This window comes from Notamacropus eugenii, chromosome 4 (genome assembly GCF_028372415.1).
Source record: "Notamacropus eugenii isolate mMacEug1 chromosome 4, mMacEug1.pri_v2, whole genome shotgun sequence".
In the NCBI taxonomy this organism is placed as follows: domain Eukaryota; kingdom Metazoa; phylum Chordata; class Mammalia; order Diprotodontia; family Macropodidae; genus Notamacropus; species Notamacropus eugenii.
In genome coordinates this window covers 294,347,913-294,371,727 of record NC_092875.1, presented here as the reverse complement: position 1 = coordinate 294,371,727, position 23,815 = coordinate 294,347,913, and the positions used below count along the sequence as shown (strand labels likewise).

The 23,815-nt window shown below is 36.1% G+C and overlaps 1 protein-coding gene across 11 annotated transcripts in view; it reads left to right on the top strand.

The window, feature by feature from the left end:
• STAU2 (staufen double-stranded RNA binding protein 2) overlaps positions 1–23,815 on the top strand; it is a 452,577-nt gene that overhangs the window by 240,941 nt on the left and 187,821 nt on the right. For all 11 annotated transcript variants that reach the window (XM_072604884.1, XM_072604882.1, XM_072604888.1 and 8 more), the window contains one exon: positions 12,646–12,706. In XM_072604884.1, the coding sequence (XP_072460985.1) occupies positions 12,646–12,706 (61 nt within the window). The remainder of the gene's footprint in view (positions 1–12,645; positions 12,707–23,815) is intronic.

The window sequence follows — 23,815 nt, the reverse complement described above, 5'->3', positions numbered from 1 at the left end:
TTCATCTTTCTTTGATCTTTTTGGAGGTACAAGGTAGATAATAATGTGTAGCTGGGACCAAGGGTATGCATAGTTTTGAGCATCATTCCAAATTTCTTTCCTGAATGTCTGGGTCTATTTATACCTCCCCCAATAATGCACCAGCGTGCTTATTTTTCTGTAATTCCTTTAACAATTGTCATTTTTTTTTTTTTTGCCATTTTTGCTACTTTGACAGATTTGAGGTAGAACCTCAGAGTTACTTTAATTTGAATTTAATTTAATATTTTGGACCTCATTTGGACCATTATGCTTGTTGATAGCTTAGAATTTTTTCTCAGAAAACAGCCTATTTATGTCCTTTTATCATTTATCTATTAGGAAAGAGTTGTCATAAATTTAAATCTTTATCAGAGAAACTTGTTGCAAAGGTTTTCCTTTTGACTTACCAATTTCTCTTCGAATTTTAGTTTCGTTGGACAAACAAAAAAAGTTTGTGCAAAAACTTTTAAATTTTGTCTAATCAAAATTTTCCCTTTTGTTTTCTGCAATTCTTTTTTTATCACTTATTTTGGTCATATGTTTTTCTCTTGTTCAGAGATTGAAAGGTGATTTCTTCTTTTTCATTTCTCTCCTGCTCTCTCCCTATCTCTTATCAGGGCAGGGTCACTGGGTCACCCCTAAGTGCTGCTCTGTCCCTTTCTACTGCTGTGACTGGGTTGCTTCACACCTATGCTCAGTGTTTTTGGCAGCCTTTTTGTGCAGTTCTGAACTGGATAAAGGGGCTTATTGCTAATTCTTTCTCTCTCTCTCTCTCTCTCTTTTTTTAATCATTGTCCCTTTTCATGCAGTTTTAGAATTTTACTGGAGTATTTGGAAAGGGCTTCTCTAGATCTTAATACATTACCATCTTCTGTCTTCAAGTCTTATTCTTTTTCCATCGGAATTTCCATTTCCTACATGCCTCTTAAATCTATTAAGTAAATTATCCTACTCTGTGCTGTAAATAGGAGGGGAGAGGGACAAAGGGAAGAATAAGCATTTATATAGCACCTGCTACTTGCCACATAAATATTATCTCATTTAATAGGCAGATCCTCCTGGTGTTGTTAACTGTTCCAAGAAATAAAGACCTTTTACTTCAATGGATAAAATTTTTGTACTCTCCACTGCATGCAAATATTTGTGCTCCCCTGCACTGTGTGGGTCCTAGAGGCAAGTGTTCTGTTTTTGTCTGCTCTATATGCTATTTGAGGTCTTAGGCATAGAATGCTCCAAAATGCTGGACAGTGTCAAGTGATGCTCTGCTACAAGATCAGAGAAAGATGACCACACATTATGGGCTTTTTCCAACTCTGTGTGGTGTTTTCATATCAGAAAAAATGGAATTCTTGTAGTGACCCTTACCTGTGGGTAGGTACAGTAAATATAAGCATCTTCACTTGACAAATGAGGGAGCAAAAGTCAGTTTTAAACAACTTGCCCAAGACAGTAAGTGTAGATGAAACTCAGAGCTCAGGTTTTCTAATAGAATTGGAAGGGACATTACAGGTCATGGGGTCCAACCTCCTCATTTTTCAGACAATAAAACTGAAGTCAAAATGGTTAGATGACTAACTTAAGTTGACATACATAGTGAGCTGAGATGGAATTTGAGCTCAGATTCTCTGATATTAAATCCAGTGTTCTTTTCACTATACTAAACTGATTCCAAGTTGTTATTTCCCCTACAACAACTCTACTTCGGATGAAATACCTTTGGGGAGAGAAGCATAAAACTGAGAAGCTCTTTGAAAAAACAGAGTCTAGGAAAGGAGTGGATTGGAAAAAACTTACCTTTCTTTATGCCCTCCAATTTTGTGGTATGTTTGGTTCAAATTGGGGGAATGTACAACTTTTAGTAAATCTTACAAAATGTATTTTCTCTTGAAGTTTGGTAATATTGTATCTTGACATATGAATGCCATATTAATTAGCAACTGTAACTCAGTGGGGGATATATATGTATATATAAAATTCTTTGTTAGGATAAGAATCTGCCATAAACTTATATTAGATTTCCCTAGAAGTTACATAAAGAGTAGAATTCCATCCAGTTCTTAGTGATACATCCAGATGTAGTGACTATATTAAATCACAGAAGAGGTATATTTAGAAGTTGTTGGTGTTCCCCCTCCCTTTGGATTTTGTATAATAGCATTCTTGATTAATTTACATTAGTAAAAAATAATGTGGATGAGATTAGTTCCTTTTTACAGTAAAGTAATGCCTCATTTATCCAGTATTATCAAGGAATGGGACATTGTACATAAGTGAATTTTCTAAGTAAATGACATACCCTTTTAAATGCCAAAAGTTTGGGGGTGGGGCTAGGAGTGGGGAACAGGACTTCATACTTGTCTTGAATTTTGAGTAAAGGTAGAGTATATGAATATATCAGGATCATCCTTATAAGCTCCAATAAACACATTACTTTACAATTATCCCGGGAGTGACTAAGGTAGTAGTGTCATTTTTTTCTTATACTAAACGATCAATACTCTTTTGTGATAGTTGATTCTGTACTTGGGTGGTTGTGTTTGTCCTTCGTTGACAAAGAAGATCATGCCATCAGAGAAGTGTTGACATGACTTGCACTTGACTTTGTTTTGAGTGAAGGAGGGCTGTGCAGCTCACCAGCCTCACTTCTCCTCCAGAACCATCTGAATCCAGTGACCTGATATTCCTCAGGATGACTGGAGATGACCCAGGATGCACTGGGAGACCTTGCGCCCTTTAGGCCAAGGTTTTTGCAGGTACTCACTTAGGGTGAGGCAAAGCCCATTCGTTGAATAGGCCTGTTTAAGAAGTAGCCAGGGCGTGGCCCCTTTAATGAGGTCAAGAAAAAGGAAGACATCAGGCTGGGTGGGAAACAGCAACAGTTACTACTGGTGATCACTCTAAGCTGGGGGGGTCCAGAGGAGCCCTCAGTCAGGGCCCCAATGGAGTCCGAGTTTCAGAGTGTAGTACGTTTAAGGTTTTGGGAGAGGACAGGGAGAAGAAAGGAAAGGAAGGGAAGGGGAGGGGAGGGAAGGGAAAGGAAGGGAAAGGAAAGGAAAAGAAAGGAGGCAGTAAAATCCAGGTCAACTGGGCAACTTGGGTGGTAGTGGTGGAAGCAGAAAGGAAGGCATACCCTAATCCCCATTATCTCCTGCTTCTACTATTACAAAAGTCTCCTAACTACTTTTCCTACTTCCACTCTCTCTCCCCTCGAGTTCATCTTCCATATTTCTCTCTGATTAATTTTCAGTGACTTTCTTTTGTCTAATGAACATAACTCAGTTTCATCAGTCTACCTTTAAGACCTTGAACTATCAGCTACTACCTTATCTTCCTACCTTTAACTCTTTCCTTACTTCTCCATTCTCTTACTACTTTCAGGTGCTTCCACCAAACTTGATTCTTTTACCTTCTCCTATATACATTCTACATTTTCTCACTTCTATGCCTTTGCTCATGTCATTCTTTATATCTGGAATATACCCTCATCCATGCATCTCTGCCTGTTATAATTATACCTATCTTCTGATGTCCAGTTCACATGTTACATACTTCATGGTTCATCCCTGTCCCACTCATCAGTGATCCTCATACCTCCCACAATACTTGGATTTCAGCTCTTTTGCTTTTGTAAAGGAAGATGCTTCTTCAATGAAGGCAAGGACTGTATTTTATTTAAGATTTGTGACCCACCACTGCCTACATTAGTGCTTTGCACAGAATATATAAATAATATTTGATGAAACTGAAGTTGAATTTATGAATTTGCACCAAAACATCTCTAGCAACGAGTAGAAGTTGCATCTGCCTTCTCCCTGAACATTTTCAGTAACATGACATTCACTACTTTACAAGACAAACTTATTTCATATTTGGACAGCTTTACGTCATACCTTTATGCTTAACTTTTCCACATACATTATCTTGAGTTCTAAAATTACCTATATTTGATCCTCTCTTTCTACTTCTTCCACTGCCTCATTCTCTTTAAACCTCACTTATCATCCTAACTATGCCCCCGGTCCTTCAGTCCTTCCCTGTCTTCCCAGTCTCTCAATCCTATACTCACCTTTCTTTCTTTTCACCATGTCTCAGTCATATAATTAACTGGTTCAACAAGGTGCTATCCTCCACCCTTGAATCACTTAGCCCCTTGTTTTACCCATGTTAACATTTTGCTGATTTGCAGCCCTTGTTCACCTATGCTACCCACTTTCTGCTCCTGCTCGCTAATTGCTAAGTACTACTGGAAGAAGTCACACAACTGTTCTGACTGAGTCCATTAAAAATTCAGGGTTATCTAAGTTAAAGTTTAACGTTAATGTAATACAAAGTCATGGGCAGCTAGGTGACATAATAGATAGAATGCCAGGCCTGAAGTTAGGAAAACTCATCTTCAAATCTGGCCTCAGACATTTACAGCTGTGTGACCTTGGACAAATCACCTAACCCTGTTTGCCTCAGTTTTCTCATCTGTAAAGTGAGTTGGAGAAGGAAATGACAAACTTCTCCATTTTCTTTGCCAAGAAAACCCAAATGGAGTCACAAAGAAACAGACATGACTGGAAAAAAAACTGATTGCAAAGTCATGCTTGCATTTGAAAATCAACTTCACGAGTACAAGAAAGAGGAGTAATGGTTAGACAGCATGTGACTGAGAAAAATCTAAGGGACTGCTATCTCAGTAGAAGTCAACTCTATGATATAGCAGCAAAAAACCCCCCAAAACTGCCAACATTGCATTAATGTAAGGGAGGTGGTATTTCCACTGAATTCGGTCCTGGTGAAGCCACTTTTGAAGTTTAGTGTTTAATCTTGCCACCACATTTTAGGAACAACATTGATAAACTAGAAAGTGTCCAGAGGAGGGTGACAAGGACAGTAAAGGCTCTCAAAACCATCCCATATGAATATTGGTTGAAAAAAAACTAGAGTTCCTCAGCTTTCAGAATAGAAGATTGTGAGGGATATATGGAGATGACAACTATTTCAAGTATATGTAGATATCCTATGGAAGGTAGATTAAACTGGTTCTACCAAGAGGGCAGACGTATGAGCAATGGGTAAGGACAATTTTATATCTAAGAATGAGACTTCTTCACTGGAAGTCATCAGACTGAGGTTGGATAACCACTTGTTACAGAGGAAATCCTTGTTCAGATATCAGGTGGACTAGATCCAGAATTCTTAATCTTTTTTTGTGTTATGGATCTCTTTGAAAGTCTGGAGAAACATTTGGACCCCTTCTTAGAATAATCTTTTTAAGTGCATAAAATAGAATGCAAAGAGTTACAAAGAAAATTAGTTTTATTGAAATAAACATATCAAAGTGGCAGGGGAACCAAGTTTACAAACCCCAGTTCTGATCCAGGAGAAGAGATTTTGAGGTTCCATCTCATTCCAAGGTTTAATTATTTTGTCATTTAAAGCCCTTCACATTCTGGCTACTTTTACTCTTCCAGCCTTATTTTACATTGTATTATATCTCTTAAAATAATCTTTCAGCTAAACTAAACTACTAGCTATTCCTCAGTTTAACATAACATCCCCTACCCTCATGATTCATGAATATTGCCCTATGTTGCAATTCATTCTTTCTTCAGCTCCATCTGTCAACATTCTTTTTGTTCAAGGTTAAACTTAAGTACCACCACTTTTTTGAAGTTTTCTCTGCCCCCAAAGCTTAGTGTATTTCCTCCCTCTGGCAATTTTCTTTGAGCCTTTTGGTTAAATTTTTCCTTTGGCTTATCACACTCTCTTGTATTTTACTTATCTTTGTACATGCTGTACTTTGTAATAGAATGTAAGCTCCAAGATGGTAGATATTCTATTATTTTAAAAATCTTTTTATCCCCAGTGACTCCATTCTCCTAAATATTCCATTAGGTACCAAGACAAACTTTGTCAAATGTAAATGACTGAAATTGAGATGTGTTATCACTATGTCATTCCCCTGTTCACCCAGGTTAGTAATCCTATCCAAGAACGGAAGGGTGGTTAAGTTGGCACGACTTGTTGTTAACCAAACGCATACTGGGGAGAAGTTTCCAGGATAGTGTAATGGGAAGAGTATCTCTTATCAGAGTACTTGGGTTCAGACTCTCACTCTAATTTAATTCCTGTCTGACATTGGGCATTTTAAGAAAAGTGAAGACGCAAGCGGGACAACTTTGAAAGTTATGCGTTACATTTATTATATACAAAAAAAGAAATGAAAAGTAAGCTGTATGTAGCACAGATTCATAGTTTCAGGCGCAATTCTCTTCAGTTCTGCGTATAGACGTACTCATTTTATTTGGTGTTGCTAAACTGAGAATAAAAGTTTAAAAAATAAAAAAGAGAAGAAATTGAACTGAAATATAATTGAGTTCCCTTCTAGCTCTAAATTTTATGACCCTCTAGTTAATAATTTGTAGTTAGCTCTTTTTCTCCAAGGACAAACATCAAATTCTAGTCTTTAGTTTGGGGAATCTCTCCATTTCTGAAAAAATGTGGCTTCCCTTAGTAGCCTTCTGACATATCTCCCATTCTTCCATGATTACTGCTAACTCTCAGCAATGACAGCTGTAAGTTCCTCCGGTTACAATACTGCTTCTTTCTTGAGTGTTGTTTTCTGAAAGTAGAAAATTGAGCACCTTAGATCTAAACCCTTAAGCAGGAGGCAAACCAGTCTTCTTATTACCAGTGACTTCTAAATCTGGATTGACTGAGGTTTAATTGTTCCTGGCAACTCAGTGAGATGAACTCAGAAGTGAGGTACTTCTCCTTATACTCAGAATTGGGAGAGTCAGTTTTAGGGAAAACACTGATTTGCATTATTAGATGCATCTGGGGCTTGGGGTAGGAGAGTATGTACTTCCTACCATTTTGTACCTAGAGGTCTACGGTTTGCATGGTCTTATCACTCCTTGATAGCTTGCCCTGTATAAGTGGAGAGAGGCAGTTAGGTCATCCTCTGCCTTTAAAAAGATGAAATTATTAGAACTGTACCCTTACTTTTACACATAATTAGATAATAAAATAATAAAAGAGACTGAGGCCTGAAGGCTTAGAGGCACCTCCATCTCAAAAGTGGTCTTGTGACAGCTGATTCCCCTTGTTCAGAGGTCCTTTTCATTTATTTTCTAGTTTATGGCTGTGTTCTAGACAGTTGAAGTTGCCAGAATTCTGACTGCAGGTTAAGTGGACCACTACTTTATTGTGTTTGGGGTGTGTGGGGTGTTCAAGGAGGACTAGCACCTCTAGTGTGAGGGCTTCTGAGCCCTTTTCAAGGCTCCTCATTCACCTTTGTTGTCTTTCTGGAACTGAGCCCTCATCTGTGGCTCCAAGAAGCTATAACACAAGCAGTAAAACCATCTCAGCAGATGGGCTAAACCATATTGAGGATAACCTACAGGTCTCACACCTGTCAGTGAGTTAGGGTGGTGTCTACCCCAAATATGTGAAGACTTCTCCTGGTGGAATGGGTGGATGAAAACAGTTTGTTCCAATGACCATAAAGGCAGTAGAAACAGGTACTGTGGAACACTTAAACCTTGATCCAACATCAGAGATACCAAGGTCATCCATTGCATCCCAGGCCATTGCCAATTGTCTAGACTTTTGTCTTGCCATTAGACTTTGATGATTCTGGAAGAGAGAGTGAGACTGATGCTGATAACTGTGCAGCTTTGCCTCACTCAAATACAATTCATGCATGAATGAAGAGATCACTCCCAGGAAGTTATTGGTCCTCTTTGCAAAGGAAGGACAAACAACATATTGTTTTTAAAAGTGTATCTATATCATGTATATTGTAGGTGTCTTTAATACACATGTACATTCATGCATACTCCATACATACAAATGACTAATTGTCTGACCATAGTTGCCTGAAAATTGAGAGACAGTAGCATGTAGAATCCTCCACTGAGATAATTTCTAGAAAATTCAATGGCAGACAGAGCAGAAGTAGTTTTCTTGGTGGTTTAATTTAATGCTACTTTTAATTTCCTAGTGTCCCACTCTGATGTCTCATCATGATACGGAGGTTACCATGGCATCTCAAAAACCAAGTCAGAAGAATTTAAGGCAGCACTACCTAGATAATCTAGGTCTAACCATTAACTGAACATCATCTAAAGATTAGAAAAATCACAGAAGCACAGAATCTGAGAGCTAGAAGGGAACTCAGTGCCATCTACTCGAACTCAACATAAAAGAAATCCTCATGATAAAATCTCCAATAATCTCTAGCCTCTGCTTGAAGAGCTTCAAGGAAGAGAAAGGCACTATGCCTCAAGCAGCATATTCCTCCTTTGAACAACTCCAATTTTTAACAAGACTTTTCTTATTTTCAGCCTACATTGCTCTCTTTGCCACTTCTACCCACTGCTTTTGGTTCTAACCTTCTGAAGCCAAACAGAACAAATTCAATCTCTCCATGCTATAATCTTTCAGATTCTAGAAGAATCTCATTTATGGAAGCTTAGCCACTAGATGATGAAATATTTGGCCAAAGCAACTCGTGATCATTATGGATACTAGAGCATAGTTGGGTGGCAACTTGCATCAATGGAAGCTATGCCTACATCAGTGAAAGAATAGATCCTTGAAGTACTTACTTATCCTAATGTTTCTAAAGCCTATACCTTAGGCTTAATTAGATAAAAGGGAGAGAATGACAAGAGGGAAAATATAGCAGATTTGAAGCATAACGTTTAGAAGCTGTGAGATTGTCCATCTAGTTACTCTAGTACATTATGATAGTTTGCATCTGTTATCACATCCAAGGAATAATTGCTCATCTTGACCCCCAAGTTAATATCCCACCAACTGACAAAAGATACTCCCCACTCTCCTTCTCTGCTTCAGTGATGTCCTATCATTCCATGACTTTTAATTAGGAATGAAGAGTAAGAATTGCAGGAGACTGGTGAGCCAGGCTTAGCCAAATTTTGGGGGGGAGGAAGAAGGAGGATGATATGAATGGGGTATAGCTTTTTTTTCAGGCATAGATTTTCCATTTATTTTCTACTTATTAAACATAGCTATCTTTTAAACTTATATTTCATTTAATGAAACTATTGCTTTCTAGTTCTTTTACTTCTTAGAAATTCATTCAATTAATCTTTTTAAAAATTTTTATTCTTGTATAGGTTCTCTCTAGCTGGTCAATAACTTTCTGAAATTTAGCCATTGTACTACATACAGCTTACATATTTAAGTTTTTATTAGATTCCATAATGAAATTCCTTATTAAAATAATATTGAGATATGTGAACATGTCACTTCTTACACAATCTTTTTTAAGAATTTGTTTTTAAGGCTAAAATTTGATAGTTTAGATTAGGCATTTCTAACTTCTTTTTTTCTTCTTTTAAAAATTATTTGATTCGTTTTCAGTGTTCTACAATCACTTCCATATATCTTAGATTTTTTCCCCTCTCTCCCCCACTTCCCTGCTACCTGCCCACTCCATCCCTGAGATGGCATACAGTTTTATATAGATTCCTACACATACATTCCTATTAAATACATTTTCACCTTAGTCATGTTGCACAGAAGAATTACAATGAATGGGAGAAATCATAAAACAAACCAAAACATAATACAAAAGAAAACGATCTGCTTCATTCTGCGATCTAATTCCGTAGTTCTTTCTCTGGATGTGGAAGGCATTTTGCCTTAAGAGACCATTGGGAATTTTTAAAGTCCTTGCATTGCAATGAAATACTAAGTCTACCAGAAAAATTCCTTGCACACTATGGTTGTTGCTGTGTACAAAGTTCTCCTGGTTCTGCTCCTTTCACTCAGCATCAGTTCATATAAGTCTTTCCAGGCTTCTCTGAAGTTTTCTTGTTCATTTCTTATAGCACAGTAGCATTCCATTACATCCATATACCACAATTTATTCAGTCATTCCCCACATTCCCTTGATTTCCAGTTTTTGGCCACCATAAAGAGTGCTGCTATATTTTTGTACATGTGGAACCCTTTCCCATTTTTATGATCTCTTGGGGATACAGTCCTAGATGTGATATTGCTGGGTGAAAGGGTATGCACATTTTTGTAACCCTTTGGGCATAGTTCAAAATTGCTCTCTGAAATGGTTGGATCAGCTCACAGCTCTACCAACAATGATTTAGTGTTCCAACTCTCTCACATCTTCTCAAATATTTGTTATCTTCCTGTTTTGTCATGTTAGCCAATCTGATAGGTGTGATGTGGTATCTCAGAGTTGTTTTGATTTGCATCTCTCTAATCAATAGTGATTTAGAGCCTTTTTTCATATGACTATTGATAGCTTTAATTTCTTCCTCTGAAAAATGGGTATTCATATCCTTTGACCATTTATCTATTGGGGAATGACTTATATTCTTGTACATTTGACTCAGTTCTCTGTATATTTTAGAAATGAGGCCTTTATCACAGGTACTAGTTGCAAAAATTCTCTTCCGGTTTTCTGCTTCCCTCCTAATCTTGGTTGCATTGAGTTTGATTGTGCAAAAACTTTTCAATTTAATGTAATCAAAATTATTCATTTTGTACTTCATAATGTTTTTCATCTCTTGTTTAGTCAAAAATGCTTCCCTTCTCCATAAATCTGATAAATAACTATTCCTTGCTCCACTAATTTGTTCATAGTATCAATCTTTATACCTAGATCCTGTACCCATTTGGACTTTATTCTTGTGTACAGTGTCAGGCATTGTTCTGTGCCTAGTTTCCACCACACTGTTATCCAGTTTTCCCAGAAATTTTTGTCCCAGAACCTGGGGTCCTTGGGTTTATCAAACAGTAGATTGCTATATTCATTGACTACTATGTCTGGAGTATCTAGCCTATTCCACTTGTCTACTCTTCTGTTTCTTAGCTAGTACCAAGTAGTTTTGATAATTGCTGCTTTATAATACAATTTGAGATCTGGTAGTGCTAGGCCACCTTCCCTAGCTTTTCTTTTTATTAGTTCTCTTGATATTCTGAACCTTTTATCCTTCCAGATGAATTTTGATATTATTTTTTCTAGCTCTAGAAAATAATTATCTGATAGTTTGATTGGTATGGCATTGAATAAGTTAATTAATTTAGGTAGAATTATCATTTTTATTATATTAGCTTGGCCTACTCATGAGCAACTGATGTTTTTCCACTTAAGATCTGACTTTATTTGTGTGCAACTAACTTCTTACTACAGGCAAAATTTGTCATGTTTTAAAATGTAGATTAATATACTACAACCTAAGTGAATTTTATTTCATCTTCATTTTTATAGTGTTTTAAGCACATCAGAAACAATAGAATTTTGATAACAGACACTTTAATAAAAATGTGATTTTTATTATTTGGTTGAAGTTTTATAAATAGACAGAAAAATATTTTTTTAAAATCTTGGACAAGTTATCCCATTTTTAAATTCTTAAGATGTTCATCCAATTTTAATATAAATTAAATATTTATTAGTATGAGAAGAATAAGCAACTGAACTTATAGTGTGTATTAAAATTTTACAGGTGAAGAAATAGAGGCACAAAGGAGTTAAGTGGCATAAATCAAGTCAGTGACAGAGCCAAGATTAGAACTCAGAGTTCCTGAGTCCCAAGTCAATGTTCAGGATTAAGGGGGTCTGTCAATAAGAGGGGCATTTTAAGGAAATATTTGAAGGCAAAAAGGATCCCTGATTCAAGAGAAGCTGATAGTTTTTAAACATGATTAATTTTTAATTTTTGAGAACATGATTTATTTTGCACATCAGCCACACACTTACATTTTCCTTTTTCCTCTTCATTTGCTTGTTAATTCTGTTAACAGAAAATATTTAGGAGGAATGAAAGAAAATTAAGTACAAATTTTCCCATTTTATCTTTTATTACAATCACTAGGAAAATATTAGAAGTCAAAATGATTGAAAGTAGTTGCTAAAAAGAGATTTTAAAAATTATATCTAGGTACCATTAGCATGAATAATCAAAAGCTTATTATAGTAGGAAGAATTAAGACTTACATTTTTGGAGCATTATTATCTCTTGAAACCCTTCATTTCTAAATATTTTGTGTGATAAAATATAGGTTTCAAGATATATTTTAAATCAAATACATATTTCTTCAGGCTAGGCTACATAGCAGGGGTTGGCAGCTCATGTAACCCATCTTTGCTCAAAAATGTGTGTTTCTTAGCAATATTTGTGGATCTTTTGCAAATTTGAACAACTGAAATAGAAGTATTTCTACTGTGTAAAGTGCATAGTGCAGTGCTAAATAGTAAGTACTGTATTAATGTTAGCAATTCTTCTTCTTATTGTTAATCAGAATTTGAACCAATAATAGTCTCATAGATACTTCTGCTTACATGATGATGGTAATTTTCCTTTTATTAAACACCCATAATTTGCTACCTTCCATTTAGAAAATGAGGAGATAATACAAGGAGATATACATTCTGATTAGGAAAATGATGAAATAATGCAGAGATTTATATGCATTTAGTGCTGTTGTATCCATCTGTTGACATCGGAGTATAGAGAAATACAGTAAAAGGAGTATGTCAGAGATCTTTGTGTTTAATTAATATACTCTGTCAAATTTTTTAGTTTTGAATAAGTAAAAGAGGTGATTTCTCTGCACTAACCTATCCATTTAATATTCTAGACAGTGGAAAACAAAGGATGGAATAGTCAAAAGATTGGATTTCCTGAAACAACAAGTAATAGTAAGTATTCACTTTTTTAAGGCTCTCTATATTCATATGCTGTTTCAATCGACTCACTTGTTTAGCTAATATTTATTGAGTACCTACTGGGCTCAAAATACTAGATTAAATTACAATGAAAGATTCAAAAATTATAAATGACATAGCCTGTGTACTGCAAATTCCAGCCTAGTGGAAGGTGGTCATTTTCCACTCTATTGTGCCTGCTACTGTTGTTACTCCACCCCCTGAACCAGTGACCATGCCAGGGAGAAGTTGGGCAATTGTGTGGCCTCTTCTTATTCCCTCTCCATTGTACCTCTTTCTTGGAGAATTGTAATGAAATTACCATTACCATTGACTCTGGAAAAGATATGTTAATAGCTTATTCTATGATTCTGCTCCCCATCTTAGTGACTTCTCTGACATCAACTCGCTTTGCTGCCATTCCTCTTTGTGTTTTCTACCCCACTGGAATACAAACCACCTGTGAGGCAGTAGCTGTCTCATATTTTATCCCCAACGCTTAGACATAGTAAGTGCTTAACAATTGCCATTCATTCATTCATTCTATGTACCTTATAGGAGAATATGCTTTTTGAAAAATACATATTTGTGGCTTCTGTGGCTTATGATACCGTAGAGGTACCATGTTTTCTAAGCAGACTCTCTCTTTGAGGGTTGGATTCAGTGGGGGCACTAGTATTATCTTCCCAAATTTGAATTAAGCAGTTCATCTCTGTTTAGTCTTATGATTTTTCTTCATGTTTACCTTTTTATATAATCTCTTTACTCATTTGTTTGAACTTCAGAGTCTCTACACAGTTTCTATCAAGAATGCTTAGCAGACTTCTATTTCATTAAAGATCCATTTTTTTTTCTCCAGTAGCATTATACTCAGTTTTGCTCAATAAGTTATTCTTGGTATTAAGTCCCTATGCTTTGGCTTCTGGAGTAGTGTATTCCAAGCTCTGTCTAAGATGGATTTAATTTCTTCCTCTGAAAACTGCTTGTTCGTATCCTTTGACAACTTATCAGTTGGGGGATGACTTGTGTTCTTGTAAGTTTGACTCAGTTCTCTATATATCTGAGAAGTGGGACCTTTATCAGAAACACTGGCTATAAAAGTGTTTCCCAACTTTCTGCTTTCCTTCTATTCCTGGCTGTGTTGGTTTTGTGCAAAACCTTTTTAATTTAATGTAACCAAAAATTATCCAATTTGTATTTCATAATGTTCTCTATGTCTTGTTTGGTCTTAAATTCTTCCCTTCCCCATAGATCTGACAGGTAACCTATTTCTTGTTCTCCTAATTTGCTTATGGTATCACCCTGTACGTCTAAATCAGACCCATTTTGACCTTATCATGGTATGGAGTGTGAGATGTTGGTCCATGCCTAGTTTCTGCCATAATATTTTCCAGTTTCCCCAGCAGGTTGGTGAAATACTGAGTCTTTATCACAGAACCTGGAGTCTTTGGGTTTATCAAATGGTAAATTGCTGTAATGGTTTACTACTTTATCTTGTGTACCTAACCTATTCCACTGACCCACCACTATTTTTTTAACTAGTATAACTTTTTGATAGTTTTGATGATTCTTGCTTTATAAAATAGTTTTAGATCTAATATCACTAGGTCACCTTCCCTTGCATTTTCTTCTACTAATTTCCTTTATATTCTTGACCTTTTCTTCCAGATGAGTTTTGTTATTTTTTCTAGCTCTATTAAATAATTTTGGTAGTTTGATTGGTATGATACTGAAAAAGTAAAGTAATTTGAGTAGAATTGTCATTTTTATTATGTTAGCTTGGCCTACTTATGAGCAATTGATATTTTTCCTCTTGTTTAAAATTTATTTGTGTGGAAAGTGTTTTGATCCAGAGAAAGAACTATAGAATTAGATTGCAGAATGAAGCAGACCATTTTCTCTTGTGTTATGTTATGTTTTGTTTTGTCTTATGGTTTCTCTCATTTATTTTAATTCTTCCATACAATATGACTAAGGTGAAAATGTATTTAATAAGAATGTATGTGTAGAACCTATATAAGAATGCATGCTGTCTCAGGGAGGGAGGGAGGATGGAGGGGGATAAAAAGGGGAGGTAGGGGGAAAAAATCTAAGATATATAGAAGGGATTATAGAAAACTGAAAATAAAATAATTTTTATTTTTTTATTTTTTAATGTTTAACAATCACTGCCATACAATTGAGATTTTATCCCCCCCACACCTACTCCCCACTACCCCCCTCCCTCCCCACGACTGCATACAATTCTGTATAGGTTCTACATATACTTTCCTATTGAGTATATTTTCACTATAGTCATGCTGTGTAGTCAGACTAAAATAAATGAAAGAAATCATATAACAAATCAAAACATGATACACAAACACTTACACATACACAAACATGATCTGCTACATTTTGCGAATGACTTCCATATTTCTTTCTCTGAGTGTGGAAGGCATTTTGCCTTGAGAACCACCATTGGGATTTTTTTTTTTATAAGAAGTTCTTGCGTTATTACAAAATTCCAAGTCTACCAGAAAAAACTCTCACACACTGTGGTCGTTGCTGTGCACAAAGTTCTCCTGGTTCTGCTCCTTTCACTCAGCATCAGGTCATATAAGTTCTTCCAGGCCTCTCTGAAGTCTTCTTGTTCATCATTTCTTATGGCACAATAGTACTCCATTACATTCATATACCATAATTTATTCAGCCATTCCCCAATTGATGGACATCCCCTTGACTTCCAGTTTTTGGCAACTACATAGAGTGCTGCTATAAATATTTTTGTACATGTGGGACCCTTTCCCGTTTTTATGATCTCTTGGGGATATAGTCCTAGTAGCAATATTGCTGGGTCAAAGGGTATGCACATTTTTGTAGCCCTTTGGGCATAGTTCCAAATTGCTCTCTAGAATGAATTAGTGTTTCAACTCTCCCACATCTTCTCCAGCATTTATCATTTTCTTGTTCTGTCATGTTTGCCAATCTTATAGGTGGGATGTGGTACCTCAGAGTTATTTTGATTTGCATCTCTCTAATCAATAGTGATTTAGAGCATTTTTTCATATGATTATAGATATCTTTAATTTCTTCCTCTGAAAATTGCCTGTTCATATCCTTTGACCATTTATCAATTGGGGAATGACTTGTATGATTATACATTTGAGTCAGTTCTCTATATATTCTAGAAATGAGGCCTTTATCCCCGAGCTTAGCTGTAAAAATTCTTTCCCAATTTACTACATCCCTCCGGATTTTGGTTGCATTGGGTTTGGTTGTGCAAAAACTTCTCAGTTTAATGTAATCAAAGTTATCCACTTTGCATTTCATAATGCTTTCTATCTCTCCTTTAGTAAAAAATTCTTCACTTCTCCATAGATCTGATAAATACACTATTCCTTGCTTCTCCAGTTTATTCATGGCATCAATCTTTATACATAAATCATGTACCCATTTGGACTTTATTCTTGTGTACGGTGTCAGGTATGGGTCTATGCCTAATTTCTGCCACACTGTTATCCAGTTTTCCCAGCAATTTTTGTCAAACAATGAGTTCTTATCCCAGAAGCTGGGGTCCTTGGGTTTATCAAACAGAAGGTTGCTATATTCCTTGCCTACTGCATCTTGAGTGCCAAGTGTATTCCACTTGTCTACCTCTCTGTTTCTTAGCCAATACCAAGTGGTTTTGATAATTGCTGCTTTATAGTAGAGTTTGAGGTCTGGTAGCGCTAGGCCACCTTCCCAAGCATTTCTTTTCATTAGTCCCTTTGATATTCTGGACCTTTTGTTTTTCCAAATGAATTTTGATATTATTTTATCCAGCTCTAGAAAATAATTGTCTGATAGTTTAATTGGTATGGCACTAAATAAGTATATTAATTTAGGTAGAATTGTCATTTTTATTATATTAGCACGGCCTACCCATGAGCAACTGATGTTTTTCCACTTACTTAAATCTGACTATTTGTGCAAAAAGTGTCTTGTAATTGTGTTCATATAATCCCTGGGTTTGTTTTGGCAGGTAGACTCCTAAGTATTTTATACTGTCTACCCTAGCTTTAAATGGGATTTCTCTTTCTATCTCTTGCTGTTGGACTTTGTTGCTAATATATAGGAACGCAGAAGATTTGTGTGGGTTTATTTTGTAACCTGAAACTTTGCCAAAGTTGTTTATTAATTCAAGTAATTTTTTACTTGAATCTCTGGGATTCTCTAGGTAAATCATCATATCATCTGCAAAGAGTGATAACTTAGTTTCTTCTTTGGCTATTCTTATTCCTTGAATATCTTTATCTTGTCTAATTGCCACAGCTAACATTTCTAGTACCATATTGAATAATAGTGGTGATAATGGACATCCTTGTTTCACCCCTGATCTTATTGGGAATGCATCTAGCTTATCCCCATTGCATATAATGCTTGCTGAAGGTTTTAGATAGATACTGCTTATTATTTTATGGAAAGTTCCCTTTATTCCTACGTTCTCCAGTGTTTTTAGTAGGAACGGGTGTTGCATTTTGTCAAAAGCTTTTTCTGCATCTATTGAGATAATCATGTGGTTTTTGTTAGCTTTGTTGTTGATGTGATCGATAATGCTAATAGTTTTCCTAATATTGAACCAGCCCTGTAAATCCTGGTATGAATCCTACCTGATCATAATGTATTAATCTCGTGATAAGATGCTGTATTCGTTTTGCTAAAATCTTATTTAAAATTTTTGCATCTATATTCATTAGGGAAATTGGTCTATAATTTTCTTTCTCTGTTTTGTCTCTTCCTGGTTTGGGTATCAAAACCATATTTGTATCATAGAAAGAATTTGGGAGGACTCCTTCTTCCCCAATTTTCAAGAATAGTGTATGTAGTATTGGAATCAACTGTTCTTTAAATGTTTGATAGAATTCACTTGTGAATCCATCTGGCCCTGGAGATTTTTTCCTAGGGAGTTCATTGATGGCTTGTTCAATTTCTTTTTCTGAGATGGGGTTGTTTAAGTATTCAACTTCCTCTTCTGTTAATCTGGGCAATTTGTATTTTTTAAAATATTCATCCATCTCGTTTAGATTATCGAATTTGTGGGCATAAAGTTGGGCAAAGTAGTTTCTAATTATTGTTTTAATTTCCTCCTCATTGGAGGTGAGTTCACCCCTTTCATTTTTAATATTAGTAATTTGGTTTTCTTCTTTCTTTTTTTTAATCAGATTGACCAAAGGTTTATCAATTTTATTAGTTTTTTCATAAAACCAACTATTGGTTTTATTTATTAATTCAATAGTTTTCTTAATTTCAATTTTATTAATCTCTCCTTTGGTTTTCAGTATTTCTAATTTGGTATTTACTTGGGGATTTTCAATTTGTTCTTTTTCTAGCTTTTTCAACTGCAAGCCTAAGTCATTGATCTCCTCTTTCTCTATTTTATTTATGTAAGCATTCAGAGATATAAAACTTCCCCTAATAACTGCTTTTGCGGTATCCCATAAGTTTTGGTATGTTGTCTCGCTATTGTCATTCTCTTGAATGAAATTGTTGATTGTTTCTATGATTTCTTCTTTAACCCAACCCTTCTTTAGAATTAGATTATTTAGTTTCCAATTGATTTTTGGTTTCTCTTTCCATGGCCTTTTATTACATGTAATTTTTAATGCATTATGATCTGAAAAGGATGCATTGATTATCTCTACCTTTCTGCACTGGATTGTGAGATTTTTATGTCCTAGTACATGGTCAATTTTTGTAAATGTTCCATGTACCACTGAGAAAAAGGTATATTCCTTTCTATTCCCATTTAATTTTCTCCAAAGATCTATCATATCTACCTTATCCAGAGTTTTATTTACCTCCTTAACCTCTTTCTTGTTTATTTTGAGGTTGGATTTATCGAGTTCAGAGAGGGGGAGGTTGAGGTCCCCCACTAGTATAGTTTTGCTATCAATTTCTTCCTTCAATTCCCCCAACCTCTCCTCTAAGAATCTGGATGCTATACCACTTGGAGCATACATGTTTAGTAATGATATTGCTTCATTGTCTATGGTGCCTTTTAGCAGGATATAGTTTCCATCCTTATCCCTTTTGATTAGATCTGTTTCTGCTTTTGCTTTGTCTGAGATTAGGATTGCTACTCCTGCCTTTCTTACATGAGCTGAAGCACAATATATTCTGCTCCATCCTTTGACCTTTATCCTATGTGTATCCCCCCATTTCAAATGTGTTTCTTGTAAGCAGCATATTGTTGGATTATGGCTTTTAATCCATTCTGCTATCCGTCTCCGTTTTATGGGAGAGTTCATTCCATTCACATTCACAGTTATGATTACAATCTGTGTATTTCCCTCCAACCTCTTTCCCACCATTTGTGCTTTTAGCTCTCCCGTCTCCCTTCCCCTCCTCAATAGTATTCACTTTTCTCCCCCTCCTCCTGCAGCCTTCCCCTCCTTCTTTTGACCCCCCTCCCTTTTAGTTCCCTTTACTCTTATTGCTTCTTTCCTCCCTTTTAGCCACCCTCCCCTTTCTTCCCCCTTCCCCTCCTACTACCTATAGAGCTAGTTAGGATTATCTACTTAAGATTATTGTTCCCTCCTTTAAACAAATCAGATGAGAGTGCCTCTCAAACAATGCTCATCTCCCTCCCCTCCTTCCCTCTACTATAGTTTTGTACTTCGTCCTGTGATGTAATTTGCCATTTTCTGCTTCCTCCTTTTCACACCTCCTATTACATTCCCTTCTCATACTTAAATCATATTTTTGACATGACATCATTTACTTTATACCCGTTCCCTCTACATATATCCCTTTTATCATAATAGCTGCACAGTTCTCAAGATTAACAGGTATCATCTTCCCTTATAGGAAGGTAAACAGTTTGCCCTAACTGAGTAGCAAGTTTTTGTTTTTGTTTTTTCCCCTCTGTTTACCTTTTTATGATTCTCTGGAGACCTGCATTTGAAGATCAAATTGTCTATTGAGTTCTGGTGTTTTGGTCAGGAAGCTCTGGAAATCCCTTATTTCGTTGAATGACTTTCTCCTTGCCTGAAATGTTATGCTGAACTTTGCTGGGTAGTTGATCCTTGGTTGAAATCCCAACTCCTTTGCCTTACGGAATATTGGGTTCCAATTCTTTTCATCTTTTAATGTAGAAGCTGCAAGGTCCTGTGTGATCCTGACTGTATGTCCTTGATATTTGAATTGTTTCTTTCTGGCTGCTTGTAGTATTTTCTCCTTCACTTGATAGCTCTGGAATTTGGCAACGATATTTCTTGGGGTTTTGAGTTTGGGATCCCTTTCGGGAGGGGAACGGTGGATTCTTTCGATGACTATTTTGCCCTCTGAGTCTAGTACTTCTGGGCAGTTTTCCTTGATGATTTCCTGGAAGATATTGTCCAGACTCTTTTCTTCATCATGGGTTTCTGGCAGGCCAATAATTCTTAAATTTTCTCTCCTGGATCTATTTTCCAGGTCAATTGTTTTTCCAATTAAATATTTTACATTTTCTTCTATCTTTTCATTCTTTAGATTTTGTTTGACTGATTCTTGTTGCCTCATTGAGTCATTAGTTTCTACTTGCCCAATTCTAATCTTCATCATATTGTTTTCTTCAGTTAACTTTTGCATCTCCTTTTCCATCTGACCAATTTTTCCCTTTAAGGAGCTATTTTCTCCATTTAATTTTTGTACTTCTTTTTCCATTCGACCAATTTTCCCAGTTAGGTTTTGTGTTTCCTTTTCCATTTGATCAATTTTCCCAATTAGGTTTTGGGTTTCCTTTTCCGTTTGATTAACTCTTCCTTTTAGGGAATTATTCTCTCCAGTTAATTTTTGAACTTCCTTTTCCATTTGTTCAATTTTCCTTTTCAAAGTGATGTTCTCATCAGTGAATTCTTTTTTTATAATTTTAAAATCATTGGCCAGTTTTTCTTTTATTTTCTTCTTCAGCTGTTCCAGGTAATCTAGTTGTGCTTGCGAGAAATTCATAGTCCCTTCTGAAGTTTCAGATGGAAGTACAGTCTCAGCTCTGACCTCTTTGGTGTTTGTGTTTTGGTCCTTATCCCCATAGAAAGATTCTATGGTTTTTTCACTTTTCGTCTGCTTTTTCCGATTCATAATGTTGGCTGAGTGTTGTAGCTTCTGGTTCTTTCAGTCAGAAGGTATTTGTGTTGAGCTGGTGTGTGTAGAGGCTAAAAGCAGGTTTTGGTTTTTGTTTCCCAGATCAACCCTGGGGTTAGCTTGTTAGGTGTGTGGGAGGGGTGGTCTGGTCACAGGAGATCTCCTCAGCTGACCTGAGGCAAAGGCAAGGTCAGGGGATGGTGATCCCAGCTTCCCTATTGTCTTCCCTTTTCCCCTGGAGGGCTGGGGCACGCCTAGATGCTAATGCGTGTTCCCGCCCCTCCTGGGGCTCGTCTCCCGGCGCTGAGGCTTGCCTGGGTCTCAGTGCGAATTTTCTCTGCCCTGGGTCCTCTGTCCTTCCAGATTGCCTCCGCCACAGTAGGAAGAATCCCCCTTTGCTATTTTCCTAGCCTCTGGTGTTATGAGACTATTTGCCCCCCTCTGCTGTTCCCACTGATCCAGGATTTGTCTGGGGAAATATTTTATGGTTCTTTCACGGTCATCAGGGGGGAGGAGAGAGCATTTACTGATCACTCCGCCATCCTGGCTCCCAGAAGTTCAAGTAGGTGACTTACCGAAGTTTAGTCTTCAGGCTGAAGATTTCAAGGGCTGCTGCGCTGATATCTGGCTCTCCAACAAAATAATTTTTTAAAAAGGATTTTATAATTGTGTTCATATAGGTCCTAGAATTGTCTTGTCAAGTAGACTTCCAAATATTTTACATTGTGTACAGTAATATGACATGACTTGCACTTGATTTTGTTTTGAGTGAGGGAGAGCTGTGCAGGTCACTAGCTTCACTTCTCCTCCAGAGCCATTTCAGTCCAGTGACCAGATATTCATCAGGATGACTGGAGATGACCCAGGATGAGACATTTGGGGTTAAGTGACTTGCCCAGGATCACACAGCTAGTGAGTGTCAAGTGTCTGAGGTGAGATTTGAACCCTAGTCCTCCTGACTCCTGCACTGGTGCACCATCCAATGCACCACCTAGCTGCCCTTCTGTTGGTAATATAGAGAAATACTGATGATTTATGAGAGTTTATTTTATATCCTGCAACTTTTTGCTAGAGTTGTTAATTATTTCAAGAAGTTTTTAAGTTGACTCTCTAGGATTCTCTTAATATATATCATCTGCAAAGAGTGAGAGTTTTGTTTCCTCATTGCCTGTTCTAATTCCTACAATTTCTTTTTCTTCTCTTATTGCTAAAGCTAACTCTTTGAGTACAATATTGAATAATAGTGATAACAATAGGCATCCTTGTTTCACCTCCAATCTTATTAGAAGGGCTTCTAGCTTATCCCCATTACGTATAATGCTTATTGGTGGTTTTATATAGATACTGCTTATCATTTTAAGAAAAGCTTCATTTATTCCTTTGCTCTGTGATTTTTTTATAGGATTGGGTGCTGTATTTTGTCAAAAGCTTTTTCTGCATCTACTGAGATGATAATATGATTTCTGTTGATTTGTTATTGATGTGCTCAATTATGCTAATAGTTTTACTAATATTGAACCAGTCCTACATTTCTGGTATAAATCCCACCTAGTCATAGTGTATTGTTCTAGTGAGAAATTGCTAATATTTTATTTAAAAACTCTGCATCAATATTAATTGGGGAAATTGGTCTATAATTTTCTTTCTCTGTTTTGACTCTTCCTGGTTTAGGTATCAGCACCATATTTGTGTTATAAAAGGAATTTGGTAGGACTCCTTCTTTTCCTATTTTTCCAGATAGTTTCTATAGTATTGGAATTAATTGTTCTTTAAATATATGGTAGAATTCACTTGTAAATCAGTCTGGTCCTGGAGATTTTTTCTTAGGGAGTTCATTGATGGCTTGTTCAATTTCTTTTTCTAAAATGGGGTTTTTTAAGTACTTCATTTTCTCTTCTGTTAATTTGGGCAATTTCATTTTTATAAATATTCATACATTTCCCTTAGTTTGTCAGATTTGTTGACTTACAGTTGGGCAAAATAACTCCTAATTGCTTTGATTTTCTCTTGATTGGTAGTGAATTCACCCTTTTCATTTTTGATTCTGGTAATTTGGTTATCTTCTTTTTTAAAAAAAATCAAATTAACCAAAGGTTTATCTATTTAATAGTTTTTCAATAAAGCCAACTCTTAGTTTTGTTAGTTCAGTAGTTTTCTTACTTTCAATTTTATTTAATCTCTCCATTGAGTTTAAGAATTTCTAATTTGATGTTTAATTGAGGATTTTTAATTTGTTCTTTTTCTAGCTTTTTATCGATGTACTATTTCTCTATTTTATTCATGTAAGCATTCAGAGATATAAAATTCCCCCTAAGTACTAACTGGGCTGCATCTACTAAATTTTGGTATGTTGTCCATAGCTTTTTATTACTTGTAATTTTTATTGCATCATGACCTGAAAAGGATGAATTTAATATTTCTGCATTTCTGCATTTGATTGTGAGGTTTTTATACCCTACTACGTGGTTAATTTCTACATAGGTCTTTTCATGAAGAGATTTTGAAAGTTTCCTATTTCATTGAATATCCATCTTTTCCCCTGAAAGATTAAGCTCAGTTTTGCTGTATAGTTGATTCTTGGTTGTAATACAAACTCCTTTGACTTCTAGAATATCATATTCCAAGCCCTCTGATTCTTTAATGTGCAAGCTGCTAAGTCCTGTGTAGTCCTGTTTGTGGCCCCTTGATATTTGAATTGTTTCTTTCTGGCTGCTTGCAGTATTTTCTCCTTGACCTTATAGTTCTAGAATTTGACTACAATATTCGTTGGAGTTTTCATTTTGGGTTCTCTTTTAGGAGGAGATCAGTGAATTCTTTTAATGACTATTTTCCTCTCTGGTTCTAAGATTTCAGGGCAGTTTTCTTTGCTAATTTCTTGAAAGATGATGTCTAGGTTCTTTTCACGATCATGGTTTTCAAGTAGTCCAATAATTCTTAAAATAACTCCACTGCATCTATTTTCCAGGTCAGTTGTTTTGCCAGTGAGGTAGTTTACATTTTCTTCTATTTTTTCATTCTTTT